The 16,846-nt window shown below is 51.9% G+C and overlaps 5 protein-coding genes across 5 annotated transcripts; 4 read left to right on the top strand and 1 right to left on the bottom strand.

Moving 5' to 3' along the window:
* Positions 1 to 1,269: 1,269 nt before the first annotated feature.
* Positions 1,270 to 6,920, top strand: LOC9647195. Its single transcript, XM_024686153.1, has 6 exons — positions 1,270 to 2,618; positions 2,759 to 3,447; positions 3,629 to 3,719; positions 3,913 to 4,061; positions 4,815 to 5,967; positions 6,098 to 6,920. Exons 1-6 carry the CDS (start codon positions 1,511 to 1,513, stop codon positions 6,793 to 6,795), a joined length of 3,888 nt encoding a protein of 1,295 aa, XP_024541921.1. The 5' UTR covers positions 1,270 to 1,510; the 3' UTR covers positions 6,796 to 6,920.
* A 5-nt stretch (positions 6,921 to 6,925) lies between these two features.
* Positions 6,926 to 9,269, top strand: LOC9647193 (ABC transporter F family member 1). The gene is made up of 5 exons (XM_002981200.2): positions 6,926 to 7,226; positions 7,304 to 7,377; positions 7,465 to 7,675; positions 7,748 to 7,982; positions 8,065 to 9,269. Exons 1-5 carry the CDS (start codon positions 6,999 to 7,001, stop codon positions 9,114 to 9,116), a joined length of 1,800 nt encoding a protein of 599 aa, XP_002981246.1. The 5' UTR covers positions 6,926 to 6,998; the 3' UTR covers positions 9,117 to 9,269.
* Positions 9,270 to 9,393: 124 nt separating this feature from the next.
* On the top strand, positions 9,394 to 11,334 carry LOC9658299 (mitochondrial fission protein ELM1). The gene is made up of 10 exons (XM_024686192.1): positions 9,394 to 9,604; positions 9,659 to 9,900; positions 9,975 to 10,071; positions 10,144 to 10,293; positions 10,357 to 10,483; positions 10,546 to 10,658; positions 10,712 to 10,775; positions 10,837 to 10,930; positions 10,998 to 11,106; positions 11,175 to 11,334. The coding sequence occupies exons 1-10, from the start codon at positions 9,416 to 9,418 to the stop codon at positions 11,274 to 11,276; spliced, it is 1,287 nt and encodes a 428-aa protein (XP_024541960.1). The 5' UTR covers positions 9,394 to 9,415; the 3' UTR covers positions 11,277 to 11,334.
* A 122-nt stretch (positions 11,335 to 11,456) lies between these two features.
* On the top strand, positions 11,457 to 13,958 carry LOC112350279 (NAD-dependent protein deacetylase SRT1-like). Its single transcript, XM_024686191.1, has 14 exons — positions 11,457 to 11,638; positions 11,695 to 11,724; positions 11,801 to 11,893; positions 11,957 to 12,076; positions 12,147 to 12,247; positions 12,315 to 12,423; positions 12,474 to 12,553; positions 12,610 to 12,688; positions 12,744 to 12,797; positions 12,844 to 12,934; positions 13,002 to 13,084; positions 13,134 to 13,201; positions 13,260 to 13,362; positions 13,420 to 13,958. The coding sequence occupies exons 1-14, from the start codon at positions 11,540 to 11,542 to the stop codon at positions 13,834 to 13,836; spliced, it is 1,527 nt and encodes a 508-aa protein (XP_024541959.1). The 5' UTR covers positions 11,457 to 11,539; the 3' UTR covers positions 13,837 to 13,958.
* On the bottom strand, positions 13,922 to 16,375 carry LOC9647192 (glycine--tRNA ligase, mitochondrial 1). The gene is made up of 7 exons (XM_024686190.1): positions 16,024 to 16,375; positions 15,582 to 15,964; positions 15,409 to 15,526; positions 14,926 to 15,345; positions 14,810 to 14,869; positions 14,680 to 14,760; positions 13,922 to 14,627 (listed from the first exon to the last, which is right to left on the bottom strand). Exons 1-7 carry the CDS (start codon positions 16,330 to 16,332, stop codon positions 13,968 to 13,970), a joined length of 2,031 nt encoding a protein of 676 aa, XP_024541958.1. The 5' UTR covers positions 16,333 to 16,375; the 3' UTR covers positions 13,922 to 13,967.
* Positions 16,376 to 16,846: the final 471 nt, after the last annotated feature.

The raw sequence follows: 16,846 nt of genomic DNA, 5'->3' as shown, positions 1-16,846 counted from the left end.
GAAACCTTTGTGGCGATATCATTCCTCGTACGGAAGTGACGGGGAAAGTCCAACGAAAATGCAGTGCTCTTATTCAGAGTTCACTAATTTGACCAAAGTTTGCGACCGGATCGCGTTTCACGATTCTTTTTTTCGCGACTGCGATGACCTTGTATTCCAACGTGCATGTGTATATAAAGCCGGTTTCCATAGTCCCCAAGTTCTTTGTGGCATTCATTCCACGAACGATCGAAATTTTCCTTTCGTGTCCCAGTTTTGTCCAATTGATTTAAACTTCGCATTTTCGGAATGGCGAGGAAGCCATGGGCGATGGTGCGAAGAGCTGGTAGCTATAATCGTCACAAATCTAGGTCGGCGGGATCTGGCACGGTGCTGCTGCGTCTCCAAGCTGTGGAGCCAATGCTGCCGCTGGCAGCTCGCCTACGGCCGCGGATTAAGGTTTCTCACTGCCCGGCCCAAGAATCCAAGCTATGGATGTGTGATTCCAACACTGGGGAGGAGCAGTGGGTGACGCTAGGCATCGCTCATTCGGGTTTGGGAAGGATTGGTGCTTATTGAATGTGGTGTGGAGCTGGCGATAGCCCAGCGTCAAGCGATGGAAGCTCTTTGCGGAGACCGCGGATTTACACAATATCGGCTTGGGTGAGGGCAGCTTCTCATCCTCGTCATCGACCATTCCGGAAGTACGATTGTGCAGATTCCTGGATAGATGTTTGCTGCGGGCACAGGAGGGTCGCCTTGATGGCAGTGGGCGCCTCAATCAGGGGCGACTGCTATAGGCTCTTCCGAAAGTGTCGCAACGCGTATATGTTTGATGACATTTACAAGCTGGATCCGAGGCGTGGAGTGTGGCACAAGGTGAACATGAGTCCCACAAATTCGAGTGCCGCTGGGTAAGAAAAAAGTTGGTAGAATTGCGAGGCAAAGCCGTCATGTATACTTTTAAGGTGCTACTGGAGGGCAGGAGATTTGACACTCCAAGATTGTATGAGCTGCTGAAAGGTGGTGATGTTTTGGGTAACTCGAGAGGGAGATGTGGTCAAGTATTCGGCGGTGGACTCGTCTTTCAGCAACCTGGTACAGGGCTCTGATACTGCGCCGAAACTGTTCCTCTCGATTGGAGCTTACTTTTATATTCCCGACGGTGGGAAAGCCTTGTCTCTTTTATCACATTTGCCAGATGTACCACATAATTTTTGGATCATTTCATTTTTTGTCCATTTTTTATATCTAGTAAATATTTATAACAATAAACAAGTTATAAACTCTAAGAATATTCTTTTACATCCAATATTTCTGTGAAATTGCACATGCATCATTTAATATATATTGCCAAAGTTGGTAAGGAAGAACGAATGTCAAGAAGCTGCACGTTGTTCATCATGTGGTCTCCCTTGTCACAGGTTTTGGAAACGAAAAGCGCTCGTCTATTTCTCTCTGTGGGGGAAACAAGCATCAATCCAGGTTCTCATAGTGGCTAGCTATCTCGTAGAAGGGGGCTTTAAAAACCATGAAGCCCTTAAACTTCGTCAATAGCTTCGATCCATACGCAGCCCGACTAGAAGAGGCCAAGGCGCGAAGAAAGCGCTGCATTATCATCTCCGCCATAGCCACACTGCTGCTGCTCGTCTTGGTTCTAGGCATAGGGATTGGAGTCTCGGTCACCAGATCCCACCAGAGGTCGGAGAGCTCTTCCAATCGCCAGGGGGCAAACGCTGGATCATCCAACTCACTGCTCGCGCTTTGCAACAGGACGGCATTTCCCCCATCCTGCATTTCCTCGCTCTCTGGCTATCCCGACGCTCCAGGCGCCAATCCCAAGAAGCTAGCTCTGCTTGGAATCACAGCCGCGGTGGAGGAAGTGAAGAGATCCCTGGCTCTCGTCCACAACATCTCCAGCGAGCTGGAAACCCAGACCAATCTCGTCAACCTCACCACCATGGACGCACTGGGCGACTGCTCCGACAATCTTCTCGACTCACTCGACCACCTGGATCACTCCATGTCGGAGCTCGACACCCTCGACCTCAAATCCTTTCGGGGCTTCTCGCCGTCCATGGAGAACATCCATACCTGGCTCAGCTCGGCGCTCACATTCCACACCACCTGCGCCGACGCGATCGACAGCGAGCGGCAGCAGGAGAAGCTGTTGCCACTGCAAGCAAGATCCGAGTACGTCCAGGAGATCCTCACGAACGCTCTCAGCTTCTTCGTCGCGTTCAAGGCCCTCTTGGACAAGACCTTCCCGGGAACTCCAACAAGAAGGAGATTGCTCAGCTCGCCGCCACTGAGCTCTCTCCCAGAGTGGATCACAGATGCCCAGAGGCGGCATTTGCTGCAACAAGGGGGTTCCAGCGAGATGGCGCCCGCAAATGCCATTGTCGCGAAAGATGGCAGTGGTCAGTTCGTGTCCATTCAAGAGGCGATTGACGCGGCACCGCTCAAGAGCCGCACAATGCATGTGATATACATAAAGCAGGGGATTTATGACGAGGCAGTGGTAGTACCCAAGGCAGTGACTAATCTCGCCTTCCTGGGCGATGGAATTGACAAGACGATCATCCAGGGCCAAAGAAGCGTCGCTGGAGGCTCCACCACCTTTGGCTCTGCCACCCTCGGTAAGAGAAAAACTCTTTCTTTATATCAGAACTCTCCTTTATATCACCACCATCACTAGAACACTTGCTTTATATCACCACCATAGCTAGAACTCAGTTAGAACTCTTCCCTGACTAATGATATAACTCTTGATTCGCAGCGATCAATGGGCGAGGATTCGTTGCCAGCCACTTAAGCGTACGAAACCTGGCCGGACCCAAAGGACGCCAAGCAGTGGCCGTCCGGGTGAGTGGCGATCAAGCAGCCTTCTACCGGTGCTCCTTCAATGGCTACCAGGACACCCTGTACGCTCACTCGAGCCGGCACTTCTACAGAGAATGCGTTGTCTCCGGGACCGTCGACTTCATCTTTGGAAACGCTGCAGCAGTCTTCCAACGGTGTAACATCCAGGCACTGCTCCCGGATCCTGGCCAGAAGATCATGATCACGGCGCACGGCCGCGTCACCGATCTCCAAAACACGGGCTTTAGCTTCCATGGCTGTCGAGTGGAAGGCTCCGGTCGGCTGGTGGCGCAGAGTCACAGATTCCCTGCGTACCTGGGGCGCCCCTGGAAGGACTACGCCACCACCGTCTTCATGCAGTCGGACATCGGGGGGATAATCTATCCGGCTGGCTGGAGCGAGTGGGAAGGAGCACCGCTTCACAGATACAAGACCGTCTTCTTTGGCGAGTACCTCAACACCGGAGCAGGCGCGGCTCAATCAGGCCGAGTGTACTGGAGCGTTCCAAGCCTCACCATGGACCAGGCCCGGCAGTTTACTGTCGGGAAGCTCATATCTGGTCTCGACTGGCTGCCTTACAGTGGAGTCGTCTTCGCCAATAATCTCTGAGCGGCTGCACATAAGGAGAAACTTATATAAGTATTCTTTTCCCCGTTTCTTGCGAAGCAAAGATTTACCTGACAGCTCCCAAGTACTGTCCCATTCCGAAGAAAGCATTTTGTATCGCGAAGTGTCATCCTCTCCTGAGAGGCGATATAATTTCTCGCATCCATGTCACTTTTTCCAGAGGGCGAGGAGACTAGCGAAGCTTTATAAGTTTGATGTAGCCCTGGAACTGTCCGTGGGACTCTTGAATATAGCTGCTGCAGCAAGCGCTGGTAGGCACTTACGAGGCTTCTTGGCTCACATGAATTATCGTATAGATATATAGCTCGCACGCAAGACGAAATAGTTTGTGTCGGCTTTCGTCCGTGATGTACACCGCCCTCCTGCGATACATGATAGCTTTATCATCTGCTATATCATATAGTTGGGTTGAATCGTTTACTTGCCTTGAATTCTTGCTCGCAGTAGCGGCAGCAGCAGCAGCAGCAGCAGCACATAAGACAATTCCCACACGTCCCAGCGAGCCACCCAGCCAAGTTATAACGTTTCCATGTGCTTGCGAGAAAGAAAGCTGTGGTGGATTGGGACCTCGCACTATTTGCGGCACTGTCGCAGTGAATTGTATTTAGCACTTGGAGTTTTTTGCATTGCCACCGTTGGCAGCCACTCACTTCCTGCAAAGTTAAGCTCGCGAGTTATACCATACCAAGCCGAAGCCAGAGCCACGCACCTATAGAGCTGCTGCTACTGGTACTGCTGCCGCTGCTGCCACTGCTGGGGCTAAAGCTTTCCAGAGTTTTGTTTTGGACTCTATCAACCACGCGACGACTCCGAGCTCATCGCTTCCACTGCTTCGTCGGGGTATGCCGAGATGAGAACGACGCAGGGTAGGAGTGCCTGAGCATTTCCAGGACTGTCAGTTCGTTAACTTACTTACCAGTCTTACAGTTAATCAGTCAGATCAAGATCAGATGGATCAAACAAACAAAAAATAAGCCAGACAAGAATCCAGGCAACAACAATCCAAACCAGCTCAAAAAATCGAGAAGGAGAGAAAAGAGAGGTGAATACCTGTAGTCGCTCAGAGAATTTTTTCCGTTTTGTCATCGGTGACCACGCTCATGGGAGGAGCAGTGCTTGCAGTAGCACGAGTCGCAGAAAAAATCACGGGGCTCCCACTGGCAAATATGTACCTCTCCTTTCCCAGCCGCATTCTTTCTAGATTTTCCAGAATAGTTTATTCTCGCTGAGTTTTCTTTTCCTCCTCGCACGCTGGCGGCGAGCTATGTGACCGGATGCCTGTCCTTCTATCCCCCTGCTTTCTTTTCTCTTTCTCTCCCTTGGCACACTTCCATTCTTAAAACCAGGGGCGGGCTGTTTTTCAGTTGTATGAGTGTGTGTGCCTTGGTGATGCATTGCTCGCTGGTGAGGTGATGGCTTCTTCTTCTTCTCCTTCTTTCTCGTCGTCTCTACGCAACCACAACGTTGTTTCCTCCTCCTCTTCCTGCTGCTCCCGCTACTGCTTAAGAAATCTAGTCTTCCTCCTCTTCCTCCTCTGTGCAGCTAATGTTGTGACTGCCAGTGGTGATGATGATCGCGGCAGGAACTTGGGAGCAATGAACACCACCGGGAATATCAGCCTAGTGTGCCAGGCAACCCAGTTCCCCGACGTTTGCTACTCGTCGCTGGTGACAAGTCCTGGAGCAACCAATGCCAAGTATTCCCAGCAGCTCGTCGGCATCTCAATCACCATCGCCTACCAAGGCGTGAACGAGAGCGACGCCTTCGCCGACCAGCTCATCCAGGAGTCCGCCTCCGACGTAAGTGTCAAGGGCATCGCTCGGGACTGCAAGGACCTTCTCACGTCCTCCAAGTTCTGGCTCCAGGAATGCGTCGACTCCGACCTGGACAAGCAAGTCCAAGACATGCAGCAATGGCTCAGCGGGGTTCTCACATATCAGACCGACTGTACCTCGTCGCTGTCCGTCGTAAAGAAGACCAAATTCATCAAGAAGATGATGCACAAGCTCGAGTCTGTCGCCCGTCTCATCAGCAATGCCTTGTCCATGGTTGATGCCTTCGCCTCTTACGGTTCCAATCCACAGCACTGGAAACGCCCGACTCTCCACAAGCGAAAGCTGCAAGCTTCTCTGACTTCTTCTTTCTTCTCGGTCGATACCACGAGCAATTCAGCCCCGTCCTGGCTGGGAATGCACGATCGTCGCCTTCTCGAAGCCCCCGCTTCACTGATCTCTCCCTCGGCAATTGTCTCCCGCACGCCGGACCAGCCGCAGCTCACCATCTTCACCAGCATCCAAGCGGCCGTCGACCACGCGCCAAACCACTGCACCGCCCGCTACGTGATTTACATCAAAGCCGGTGTCTACCCCGAGAACGTGAGGATCCCGCTCCAAAAGTCGATGCTCATGTTCGTGGGCGACGGGATGGACAAGACCATCATCCGGGGGAGTATGAGCGTGTCCAAAGGCGGCACCACGACGTTCGCGTCGGCAACACTCGGTCGGTACTACCTGAATGATCATAAGTTAGAAGTCATGGTTTTGCTTGTTCGAGCACGAAAGAAAAGAGAAAGAAACGAGGAAGAAGAACTGACACATACCTTTGCGTGTTGTTGTGCTGTGGCTCTCAGCTGTGAACGGCAAAGGCTTCCTGGCCCGTGACTTAACAGTGGAGAACACCGCGGGACCCGAGGGCCACCAGGCAGTAGCTCTTCGCGTGGACAGTGATATGTCGGCCTTCCACAGCTGCTCGATCCTAGGCTACCAGGACACCCTCTACGCTCACACCTTCCGCCAGTTCTACAGGGACTGCCGCATCGAAGGTACCATCGATTTCATCTTTGGCAATGCCGCGGCTGTGTTGCAGAACTGTCTCATCCGCGTCCGCCCTGGCAACCCGGGCGTGATCCTCAGCACCGTCACCGCGCAAGGCCGCCTCGATCCGGCCCAGTCCACCGGCCTCGTCTTCCAAAACTGTACCGTCAATGGCACCGAGGAGTACATGCGCGGCCTCCTCGCCGAGCCGCGCAAGCACCTCGCCTACCTGGGCCGCCCCTGGAAGCTCTACTCGCGGACGATCTTCCTCCACACTTACATGGAATCGCTCGTCCGGCCCGAGGGATGGCTGCCCTGGGATGGAAATTTCGCCCTCGCCACGCTCTACTTCGCGGAGTACCTCAGCTGCGGCCCCGGCGCCAGCGCCTTCTCGCGCGTGCCCTGGTCGACGCAGCTCAGCATCGCCGATGCCCTAGGCTACACCGTCCAGAGCTTCATCCAGGGCGATTCCTGGCTCCCATCCACGAACATTCCCTTCTTCCACTTCATCTAGGATCGATCCAGCGCGAGCAGCGATGCCGATCGAGCGAGGAGCGGTCGGCGTCCTCGGCGCGGCAATGCCCCCGCATTTTCCATGTAAACGAATCTACACGACCTAATAGAATATGCTAGAGACCACCAGAGTGAGATTAGGGCAGGCGCGCATATTTGGTGTGTTCTTCGTCCCAGGGTCGATCGAGAGGAAAGGGAGGAGCGATGGTGTCGGATGCGAGTAAGAAGAAAGCCGCCGCCAAGAAAGCGGCCGCCGTCGCCAAGAGAGGATCTAAATCAGCTGCCGCTACTTCTTCCAAGGTCGCCGACGAGCAAAATCAGAATGGCGCCGCCGCCGCCGCCGCCCTCAACGAAGAAATGCAAGGGATGAGCATCACGGATCGGACCTGCACGGGAGTGTTGGCATCGCATCCTCAATCGCGAGATATTCATGTAAGTCGGTGATGGGATCTTTGTTCCAGCTCGATTTTTTTCTTACCCCAAATCTGGAATTTTTTTTCTTCCTCTAGATTGAATCTTTGAGCGTGACATTCCATGGACACGAGCTCGTCTCTGATTCCACTCTCGAGCTAAACTATGGAAGGTGAACTAGATTGACAGCGAAGATTTTTCTTTTTGGCTTGGTTTTCTTTTCTAAACCAGTGATTGTTTTGCTTTGCCATCTTGGCAGACGGTATGGGCTTCTCGGGCTCAATGGTTGCGGGAAGTCCACACTTCTCAGCGCGATTGGTTCCCGTGAAGTTCCGATCCCAGAACACATGGATATCTATCACTTGACTCGAGAAATCGAGGCAACCGACCTCACTGCACTGGAGGCTGTTGTGAATGTCGATGACGAGCGCTTGAAACTGGAGCAGGAGGCCGAGAAGCTTGCTGCTCAGGTGTGTAGCAAAAAAAAAGTTTCAATGTTTTTTCGTTCCCCCGCGTGAGCATGCCTTTCGTTTCTTTCACAGGACGCTGGCGGTGGAGAACCACTTGATCGGATTTATGAGCGATTAGAAGCCATGGACTCGGCCACTGCTGAGAAGCGAGCGGCCGAGATCTTGCATGGTCTTGGATTTACTAAGAAGATGCAAGCTAAAAGTACTCGTGATTTTTCGGGAGGATGGAGAATGAGAATTGCTCTTGCCAGGGCACTATTTATGAATCCCACCATTCTTTTACTCGACGAACCCACTAATCACCTTGGTGAGTCCAGTTTTCTCGCTTGTTTCTTTCTCGTGCGTGTTCTAGCGTGTTCTAATGGGTTTCTACGCTGTCGTGTTTGCAGATCTCGAGGCATGCGTCTGGCTGGAGGAGACGCTGAAGAAATTCAGCCGGATCCTGATGGTCATATCGCACTCGCAGGACTTCTTGAACGGCGTGTGCACCAACATCATCCACATGCAGAACAAGAAGCTCAAGTTCTACACCGGAAACTACGACCAGTACATCCAAACTCGCTCGGAGCTGGAGGAGAACCAGATGAAACAGTACAAGTGGGAGCAGGAGCAAATCTCGTCGATGAAGGAATACATCGCGAGATTCGGGCACGGCTCCGCGAAGCTGGCACGCCAGGCCCAGAGCAAAGAGAAGACGCTGGCCAAGATGGAGAGAGGTGGCTTGACGGAGAAGATCGTCAAGGACAAGGTGCTCGTCTTCCGGTTCACGGACGTCGGCAAGCTCCCGCCGCCAGTCCTCCAGTTCGTGGAGGTCGACTTTGGCTACACCCCGGACAACCTCATCTACAAAAAGATCGACTTTGGAGTGGATCTCGACTCGCGGATCGCTTTGGTCGGGCCGAATGGAGCAGGGAAGAGCACGCTGCTCAAGCTGATGACGGGCGAGCTGGTGCCTCTGGACGGCATGGTTCGACGGCACAACCATCTCCGGATCGCCCAGTTCCACCAGCACTTGGCGGACAAGCTCAACTTGGAGGTCTCGGCTCTCCAGTACATGATGGCCGAGTACCCGGGGCTGGAGGAGGAGAAGATGCGAGCGGCGGTGGGACGATTCGGGCTGACCGGCAAGGCACAGATCATGCCGATGGGGAACCTCTCGGACGGGCAGAGGAGCCGAGTGATCTTCGCGTGGCTGGCGTGGAGGCAGCCTCACTTACTTCTCCTGGACGAGCCGACGAACCACTTGGATATCGAGACCATCGACTCGCTGGCGGATGCGCTCAACGATTGGGACGGCGGATTGGTGCTGGTGAGTCACGACTTCCGGCTCATCAACCAGGTGGCCAAGGAGATCTGGGTGTGCGAGAACAAGACGGTGACGCGGTGGGAGGGAGATATCATCGATTTCAAGCAGCACCTCAAGAAGAAGGCCGGGCTGTGATCTCGAGCGAGGAAGAAAGATGGGGATCGACGCGACGCGCGTGTAATTCTATCGAGCTAGCTAGCTATCGAGAGAAGGCGAGCGAGAGAGAGATTCTTATCACACACCATTTGTGGATTTTTGGAAGAGAGGAGAGGGAAGATCTCATAGTAATTGAAGTTCACCTTTATAAACTTACTTGGAAGCTGATGTGGCTGGACTTCTCCTGCCACATGAAAATTTTAAAATCGACGTGGTCCAATAACATGGTGCCACATTGGCTAAAGACCTAACAAGCTAGGGTTTAAGGAGCTCCAGGTATGAGAGCGATCAGATTGCCCGATCCGCCGGGCGTGAGCGTGAGCCATGCGACGCCAGAGATTTTCGATCGGGGATTGTCAACTGTGGTGCGCCGCGCGGTCATCATCGGCAATGGCGCCGCTGGAGCTGAGCATCAATCCATTGGTTTGGTCCGGGCGCTCGGTCTTGCCAGCAGCTACACCATCTATGTGAGTTCTTTTGCTTGTTTGCTTTTTTGCAGTGTGTGATGTGGGAATTTCCAGCGTGTGGATCGACCAACGGGTGAATTCAATCGTTGGCTCCGATGGCTGCCGCTTGGAATTCACAAGAAGATCGACTGCTTGGTGCGGCACTTGCATCTCGTATGGTGGCAACGCTTTGCTACTTCGCTGGGATTCCGGCTTCAAAGCCAGAAAACCATTGGCATCAGTAGCGCGGGTTTGAGTGGCATCGAAGCAGCCGATGCGAAGAAACTAGCCGATCTGGCAAACCTGGAGAGTGCAAGGTACTACTTTGGATTTCCTTTCAAAATTGCGTTTTGGGATCGAGTAACTTAGGGAGATTCTTGCTTGCTTCTAGGAATGGACCTTTGCTTGTTCTTGCGGCCGGGCGTGACACGGTTTCCATTGCCGAGAGTGTGAAGAAGCTGGCTCCTGGCGCTACCTTTGTTGTTCAGGTATGTGTGGGTTCTCTACACACTTTCTTTACCTTTCTCTTTTCCTTTAGTTTGCATTTTTTTGGTGCTTAGATACAACACCCCAGGCGCTGCTTGGATAACTTCGACATGGTCATCACACCCGTTCACGACTATTACACGCTTAGCCCGGCTGCGCGACAGGAAGCTCCCAGATTCTTGATACCGTTTCTCACTCCACACCAGCCTCCTGATAAACGCGTCGTAAGTTTTTTCCTCTCGCTCTCATTGTTGGTTTCTTACGTGTTGTGTTGCTCCGCTTGGCAGGTGCTTACAGTGGGAGCTCTACATCTTGCGGATCCTTCCATGTTGCGCTCAGCTGCAGAAACCTGGCATTCACTGCTCGCGCCGCTTCCAAAGCCATTGCTGATTGTGAACATCGGCGGGCCTATGCGTGAGTCGTTTGTTCTCATCGGTCTTTCGTTTTACTCGTTCTTCCTCTCTACTCTGATCCAGGATGTTGTCACTATGGCCAGGACCTTGCCCAGGAACTTGCGTCCAAGCTGAAACGCGTGCTATCCTCGTGCGGAAGTGTTCGCATCTCATATTCACGACGAACACCGGCTAAGGTTGTTTTCAATTCTAGATCGAAGAAATGCTAAGCTTTTGCTGGACTTGACAGGTGTGTGATGTTATCCAGAGAGAGCTCGGCGATCTCCCAAACGTTCACATCTTCGACGGCACTGGTAGCACTGTCCCATTTGCGAAGCTCTTTACGTTGATAATCTAGCAGTTGCTGTCTAGCAGGTCCAAATCCACACTTGGGACACCTTGCGTGGGGGGATGCCTTTGTCGTCACAGCAGACTCGATCAGCATGTTGAGCGAGGCGTGTAGCACAGGGTGAGCGTGTGAACTTTTCGTATCCATGCTATATTTCTTCATTGATTTGTTCTTTCAACTTCTGCAGGAAGCCCGTGTATGTTCTTGGAGCCGAGAGATGTACATGGAAGTTTCGAAGTTTCCACAAGAGCTTGAGACACAAAGGAGTGGCAAGGAACTTCACCGGACTAGAAGATGTGAGTGCAAATGTTTTTACGCTCCACAGTCATTGATTCTCTTTGTTGTTTGTGATGATCTTGATCAGATATCTGAGAGCTGGAGCTATCCTCCTTTGAGTGACAATGCCGCTGCGGCCGAGAGAGTCCGTGCCGCATTGGCAGAGCGTGGATGGAGCTTGGCATCGTAGAGATGTAGACACTCTTCTTCTCCTTCTCTGGAATAAAAAGCTTGGAATTTTTCGCTGATACCTGTACCCATGCTTGCTAAGATCAACTTTGTTCTTCGTGTTCCTCAAAAATCAGTGCTAGAAGTAGTGGAGCATTTCAAAAATCTCAAGGAAGAGGAAGAAGAAAGTTGGAAGAAAGAGTCCATTTGGGAAGAACTTTGGAGTGGAGAAGGCTGGCAAAACTTTATAAGGTGGAGGTAACCTATATACTTTCCTTGTTAACAATGGCTCTCGGGTATGCCGAGAAGCTCTCGTTCAAGGCGGATGTCGGCAAGCTGGGCATGCCAGAGCTCTTCGACCCCGCGCAAGACGTCGACCGCAAGGTGTGTGTCACTTCGATCGCTCCTTTGCTTAGGGTTTGCCCTGTTGATTCCTCCAGATAGCGCAGCTTGCTCAACTCATACAAGAGGTAACGACCGATCCTTTTGTTCGCGATCATAGCAATCGATTGATTGATGGATCTCCTCATTCTTCTCTCTGCCTAGAGCAAGCATCTGGTGGCATTCACAGGCGCTGGGATATCGACCTCGTGCGGCATTCCAGACTTTCGTGGCCCCAAAGGGATTTGGACGCTCCAGGTGAGCGATTTTACCTCTTTGTTCTTATGGTTTTCTAGTAGCAACTCTCATCTTGCTTTGCAGCATGAAGGCAAGCCGTTACCAAAGGCCGATGTCCAGTTCCACCAGGCAAGGCCTGGAACCACGCATATGGCGCTGGTGGAGCTTGTTCGTGCTGGGATTCTCAAGTTTATCATCAGCCAGGTTCCTTTCATTTTTTTCTCTCTCAAGTCTCAAGCATGGCAAAACTTGTGTTTTTTTTTGTCTCACGCAGAACATCGATGGTTTGCATCTGCGGTCGGGCATTCCCAGAGACAAGCTCTCAGAGCTGCATGGGAATAGTTTCATGGAAACATGCCCTTCATGTGGAAGAGAGTGAGTGTTGTTTCCTCTCCCAAATTTTATTTTTTCTCTCTGAGAGTCTTACATACTCTTTAACCAGGTATCTACGTGATTTCGAGATGGAAACCATAGGCATCAAGCGCACGGGAAGGCGATGTTCTGTTCCCGGCTGCGTGGGAAGGCTTGTAGATACGATTGTCGATTGGGAGGTACAGCAGACTATCTGTCTAGTGAACGTTTCTCTTGTGGCTCTGATCAGGGAGCATTACCTCCTAAAGAACTACGTGCAGCTGAGAAGCATTGCAAGGAGGCCGACCTCATTGTCTGCTTGGGAACCAGGTGAGTTTTTTATTTTGGTTTCCATCCCCTCACACGCTGCTCAATCTTTCTGGCAGCTTGCAGATCACTCCGGCGTGCAATCTGCCTCTGAAAACGGTGCGAGCAGGAGGGAAGCTCGTGATTGTCAACCTTCAGGCTGGTCCTTTTCTTTTAACAGCATTGTGTGAGTGCTGAGTTACTTGCATTGCAGGCGACACCAAAGGACAAGAAGGCGACGCTGGTTATCCATGCTCGAGTCGATCAGGTGCTCATGAAGCTTTCTAGTTTCTTACACGACTTTGGCATGACAGGTGATTCTTGGTGTCATGAGACTGCTAAACAGGAACATCCCTCCTTTTATACGCCTTGACCACCTTCTAGTCTGTTGTTCCTACTCATGGTGTAAGCAAAGAAGCGTTGATTGTTGAACAATGCTAACTCTTTGTTCCTTCTGTTTCTTCCTGTGAAGTGAATAACTGTGTCAAGTGGACGCTGCGCATAGAAAGTCCACACGGAAACAAGGCACCTTTGCAATTTATCAAACACGTCGAGGTAAGTCCTCGGTTGGTTGTGCGTGACGAATGAGCAGTGTAATTTGCAGATAGAGTTTCCTGACAGGCCCGACTTTAAGCCGGCTTTGCTCAAGGAGCGGCCTTACGTCGTCCGAAGGTATCCATATCCGCCGCATGAAAACTTTGAGCCTGTTTCTCACGCTGCGTGCGCTCAGGAAGGCGGTAGAACTGAAGGCTCTCGACGTGCTGCTTAAGCTCCACATGTCCGACGGGTGTATGTGCGAAGAGGTCGAAATTTTGCATCCTCTCAGCTTCGAGGTACCTGTGTTTTCTTTTTTGCTTTCTGGAAGTTCTGGACGTGACAAGGAAATGCAGGGTGAAACCGAGAAACAGAAACAGCTGCCTCAAGGCCCAGTCGATCTGTCCGCCTTGCAACGAGAAAAGGTGCAGTGCGGGCGTGTGGTTCTGTTGGACGTGAGAAAGTCGTCCGAGTATGGCACCGCAGTCGAGTATGCGCTAGTAACGTGCGTGACCGGTGGCGTGGAGCAACAAGGCAAAGCCGAGCCCGGTTTCCTCGAGGAGGAGGTGACAAGACCGCCTTGTAGCAACGGCAAACAAGAGATTACTTGTACAACTTCCCTGGAAGCCAGTGGTGAAGAAGCCGCAAGTTTGCTCGATCGCGAGATGACGAGAACACCGCCACAGAATCAAGACAAGCAGCATCACAATCGAGTCGAAGAACTAACAGAGACGAAGCCGAGGGTTCGCAAACGCGCTCGGCTACGAAGCTAGTGTTTGCAAAGTTGGTAGTTTGACGAGTTCTTGGTTTGGATCACTCACGGCGAGCTATGAGTTCCTTGGGACAGTGGTCGCGATCTTTAAGAACAAGTAGTAGAGAAACTTTGTTGAAAGGATATGGAGTTCTACTCATCGGTCTTGTCCTCGTCGGTCTTGTCCGAGGAGGTGTGAGCAGGATACGCACACCGAGCGTCCTTCCACTTCTTGTTACCGGCGGACAGGTCCGTGAGGAGCTGCGTCACCTGTTCCACCGGAACTCTAATCTGTTCCTTGGAGTCCCGGTCCCTCACCGTCACCCCTCCCTCGGAGGAATCCACAGTAATCGCAAATGGGATACCGATCTCGTCCGTCCGAGCATATCTCTTGCCAATGGACCTGCCCGTGATGTCTGTCTTGACCGCCAATCCTGCTCTTCGAAGCTCCACCGAGATGCTTTGTGCTAGCTCGTCCAGCCCCGCGTTTTGCACCAGGGAGAAGACCGAGCACTTGACGGGAGCCACCACGGGGGGGAAGCGGAAGAAGTTGAGCTGCTCCACTGAGTCCGCTCCCTCGCGGGTGTCGAAGCAGTGCTCGAACAGGCAGTAGATGATGCGGCCGATGCCAAACGACGGCTCGATCACTGACGGTGTGAAGCTCTCCTTGTCCTTCGTCTTCTTGGTCACCTGCTTGTCGACCATGCCCTTCTTGATGGTGAACGTCTTGTCCGTGCTGTCGGAATGGAGCGGTGCCTCGCCTGCGGATTCCAACTTTGCCACCATTTCTACTACCTCTTCACTGCTAAGTTTCTGCAAAAGAGGCTTTGAGAAATATGTTCACGAAATGTAGAAAACACTCTACCTCCAGGGATTCTAACACCAACTTCTGGTCCGCCTTGAAACAAATGCCAATCTGCTTCCTGTTTGGAACCGGTCTAAATTCCTGAAACAACAAGGCATGAGAAACGACGCTGTTCCTCAATCCTAGGTACCTCTACAAGGATGGGCTCGGGTAAATTTCGTGAAGCCACAAGTTTGGTGTTGCTGGCTGCCTGCACGAGCAAAGGAAAGGAAAGAACTCAAAGAGGATGCAAGCAATCTAGCTTACCGAGTGTGCCTCCAAGTCGTACGCAGAGCGATCAGCGAGGCCAACACATTCTATCCATCCGTATGAGCACTCGATCTCAGCATCCCAGCAATCTGCAGCATAATGCGCCATCTCGTTGGCAAGATGTTGTCTAAACCGCAGCCGCTCCTTGTTGATTCCGAGAGTAGTGAGGAACAGGTATGTCCGTCCGATGTAGTAGCCAAGCGTCTCGTTGTCGATGATCTTCTGTGCGACTGCATCCCCGAGACGTACTTTGAGGGGAGCACTCATGTTCACTTGCTGCGACCTTGGGAAGAGGAAAAACTCAAGGTCTGCAACACTGCCGAACCTTGGGTGAGATTTGTCGACCGGGTCGACAAAAAACTCTATCTCCGCGAGCGTAAACTCGCGCACCCTCAGCAAACCTTGTCGTGGAGAAATCTGAAGCATCCAAACTCAGCTTCTAAACACAAAAGAGAAAGGAGAGCAGAAGCAAATCTCTACCTCGTTACGAAATGCCTGGCCGACTTGAGCTGCACCAAAAGGTAGTTTGCCACCGTTATAAAGAAGCAGCTCGTTGAAATTGACAAACATTCCCTGAGCAGTCTCCGGTCTCAAGTACCTGAGGAGAGCGGGATGAGTGACAGCACGTAAAGAATGAAAGAATGCATGCGTACCCCTGAAGAAGTCCCGCGGGACCAATCGGCGTTGCGAACATGAGATTGAACGGGAATGGCTCGGACAAGTCGTTCTTGCTGTCTGGAGCCTTGATGCCATACTCCTTGATCTTTGCACCAAGTTCATCGGCAGTAAAGTCATCCAGCGACGCCAGAGTTCGAGCATAGTCTTCTTTCTGAGCCGCTGGCATGCGTGGGTCTTTCTCCAGAGCATCCTTGACAAAATCCTTGACGACGTGGTCGGCTCGGTAGCAATCGCCCAGCTTCACGTCCTTGACCATCAAGTCCGTAAATCGGTCGACGTGCCCGGAGGCCTTGAGAACAGCCTCGGGTGTCAAGCATGGGCAATCCACTTTGAGGAGATCGTCATACACTACAAAATGCTGCGAGAAAGAAAAATGTAAGAAGATTATCCATGGTTTTTTAAAGCTCGATATTTTACCTGGTGCCAAAAGCTCAAGACGTTATCCTTGACGGCCGAGCCTGGAGGGCCATAATCGAACAATCCCGCGACGCCACCGTAGATCTTGAAAGACTTGACGAAGAAGAGCCTCCTCTTGAGCACATTGGTGACGGTCTCGCGGAAATTCTTCACCTGCGCGCTCGCTGCTTCCTTGGCGGCCAGCTTTACCTTGAGATCCTTGAGCACCGTCACAGCCGCATCGATTTCCTGCTTGGGAGCACTCTGCTCCTTGAGCGCCCGCACAAGATCGCCTTGGCGCACCACTGCCGCCTCCAAATCCACATCCATGGCGGCTCTTTCCAAAACCCTAGCAAAATAGCAAAAATGTAAAGAATTTGTCAAGAATGGGATTCGAACCCTCGTACCGGCCGCTCAGGGTCTTCAATCCATTTTACTGGGGAAGCTGTGCAGCATTGTTCACGTCGTGGAAGATGGAGGCTTGGCTCCGAGTAGGACTTACAATAACTTCCTGCCATTTTCCTCTGAGAATTTAGCAAGAAAACTAACAGCTCTCTTGGAATTTTATGATGACTATCGGGCTAGAATGCTTTAAGTCGTTTGGTCTGGTGGATGATATGTCTAGGGTGATGGAAAGATGCAAGAGGTTCCTAGATATGGATAGATGCTGTTCTGTTCTAACCCGAATAGAAACTGTCAAAGATTCATGGCTTGTGCAAAGAAGACTTCCCTAGATAGGGTGACAGGCGATGACATTGTGAGTTTTTATTTGGGCTATGGATTCTCAATGCATTTGCAAACCATTCTTGCTTACGTTTGCTTACTTTGGTAACAGTTTTCGCGC

This window comes from Selaginella moellendorffii, unplaced genomic scaffold (assembly GCF_000143415.4).
Source record: "Selaginella moellendorffii unplaced genomic scaffold, v1.0 SELMOscaffold_47, whole genome shotgun sequence".
NCBI classification, from domain to species: domain Eukaryota; kingdom Viridiplantae; phylum Streptophyta; class Lycopodiopsida; order Selaginellales; family Selaginellaceae; genus Selaginella; species Selaginella moellendorffii.
This window is presented reverse-complemented; position numbering and strand designations above follow the sequence as displayed.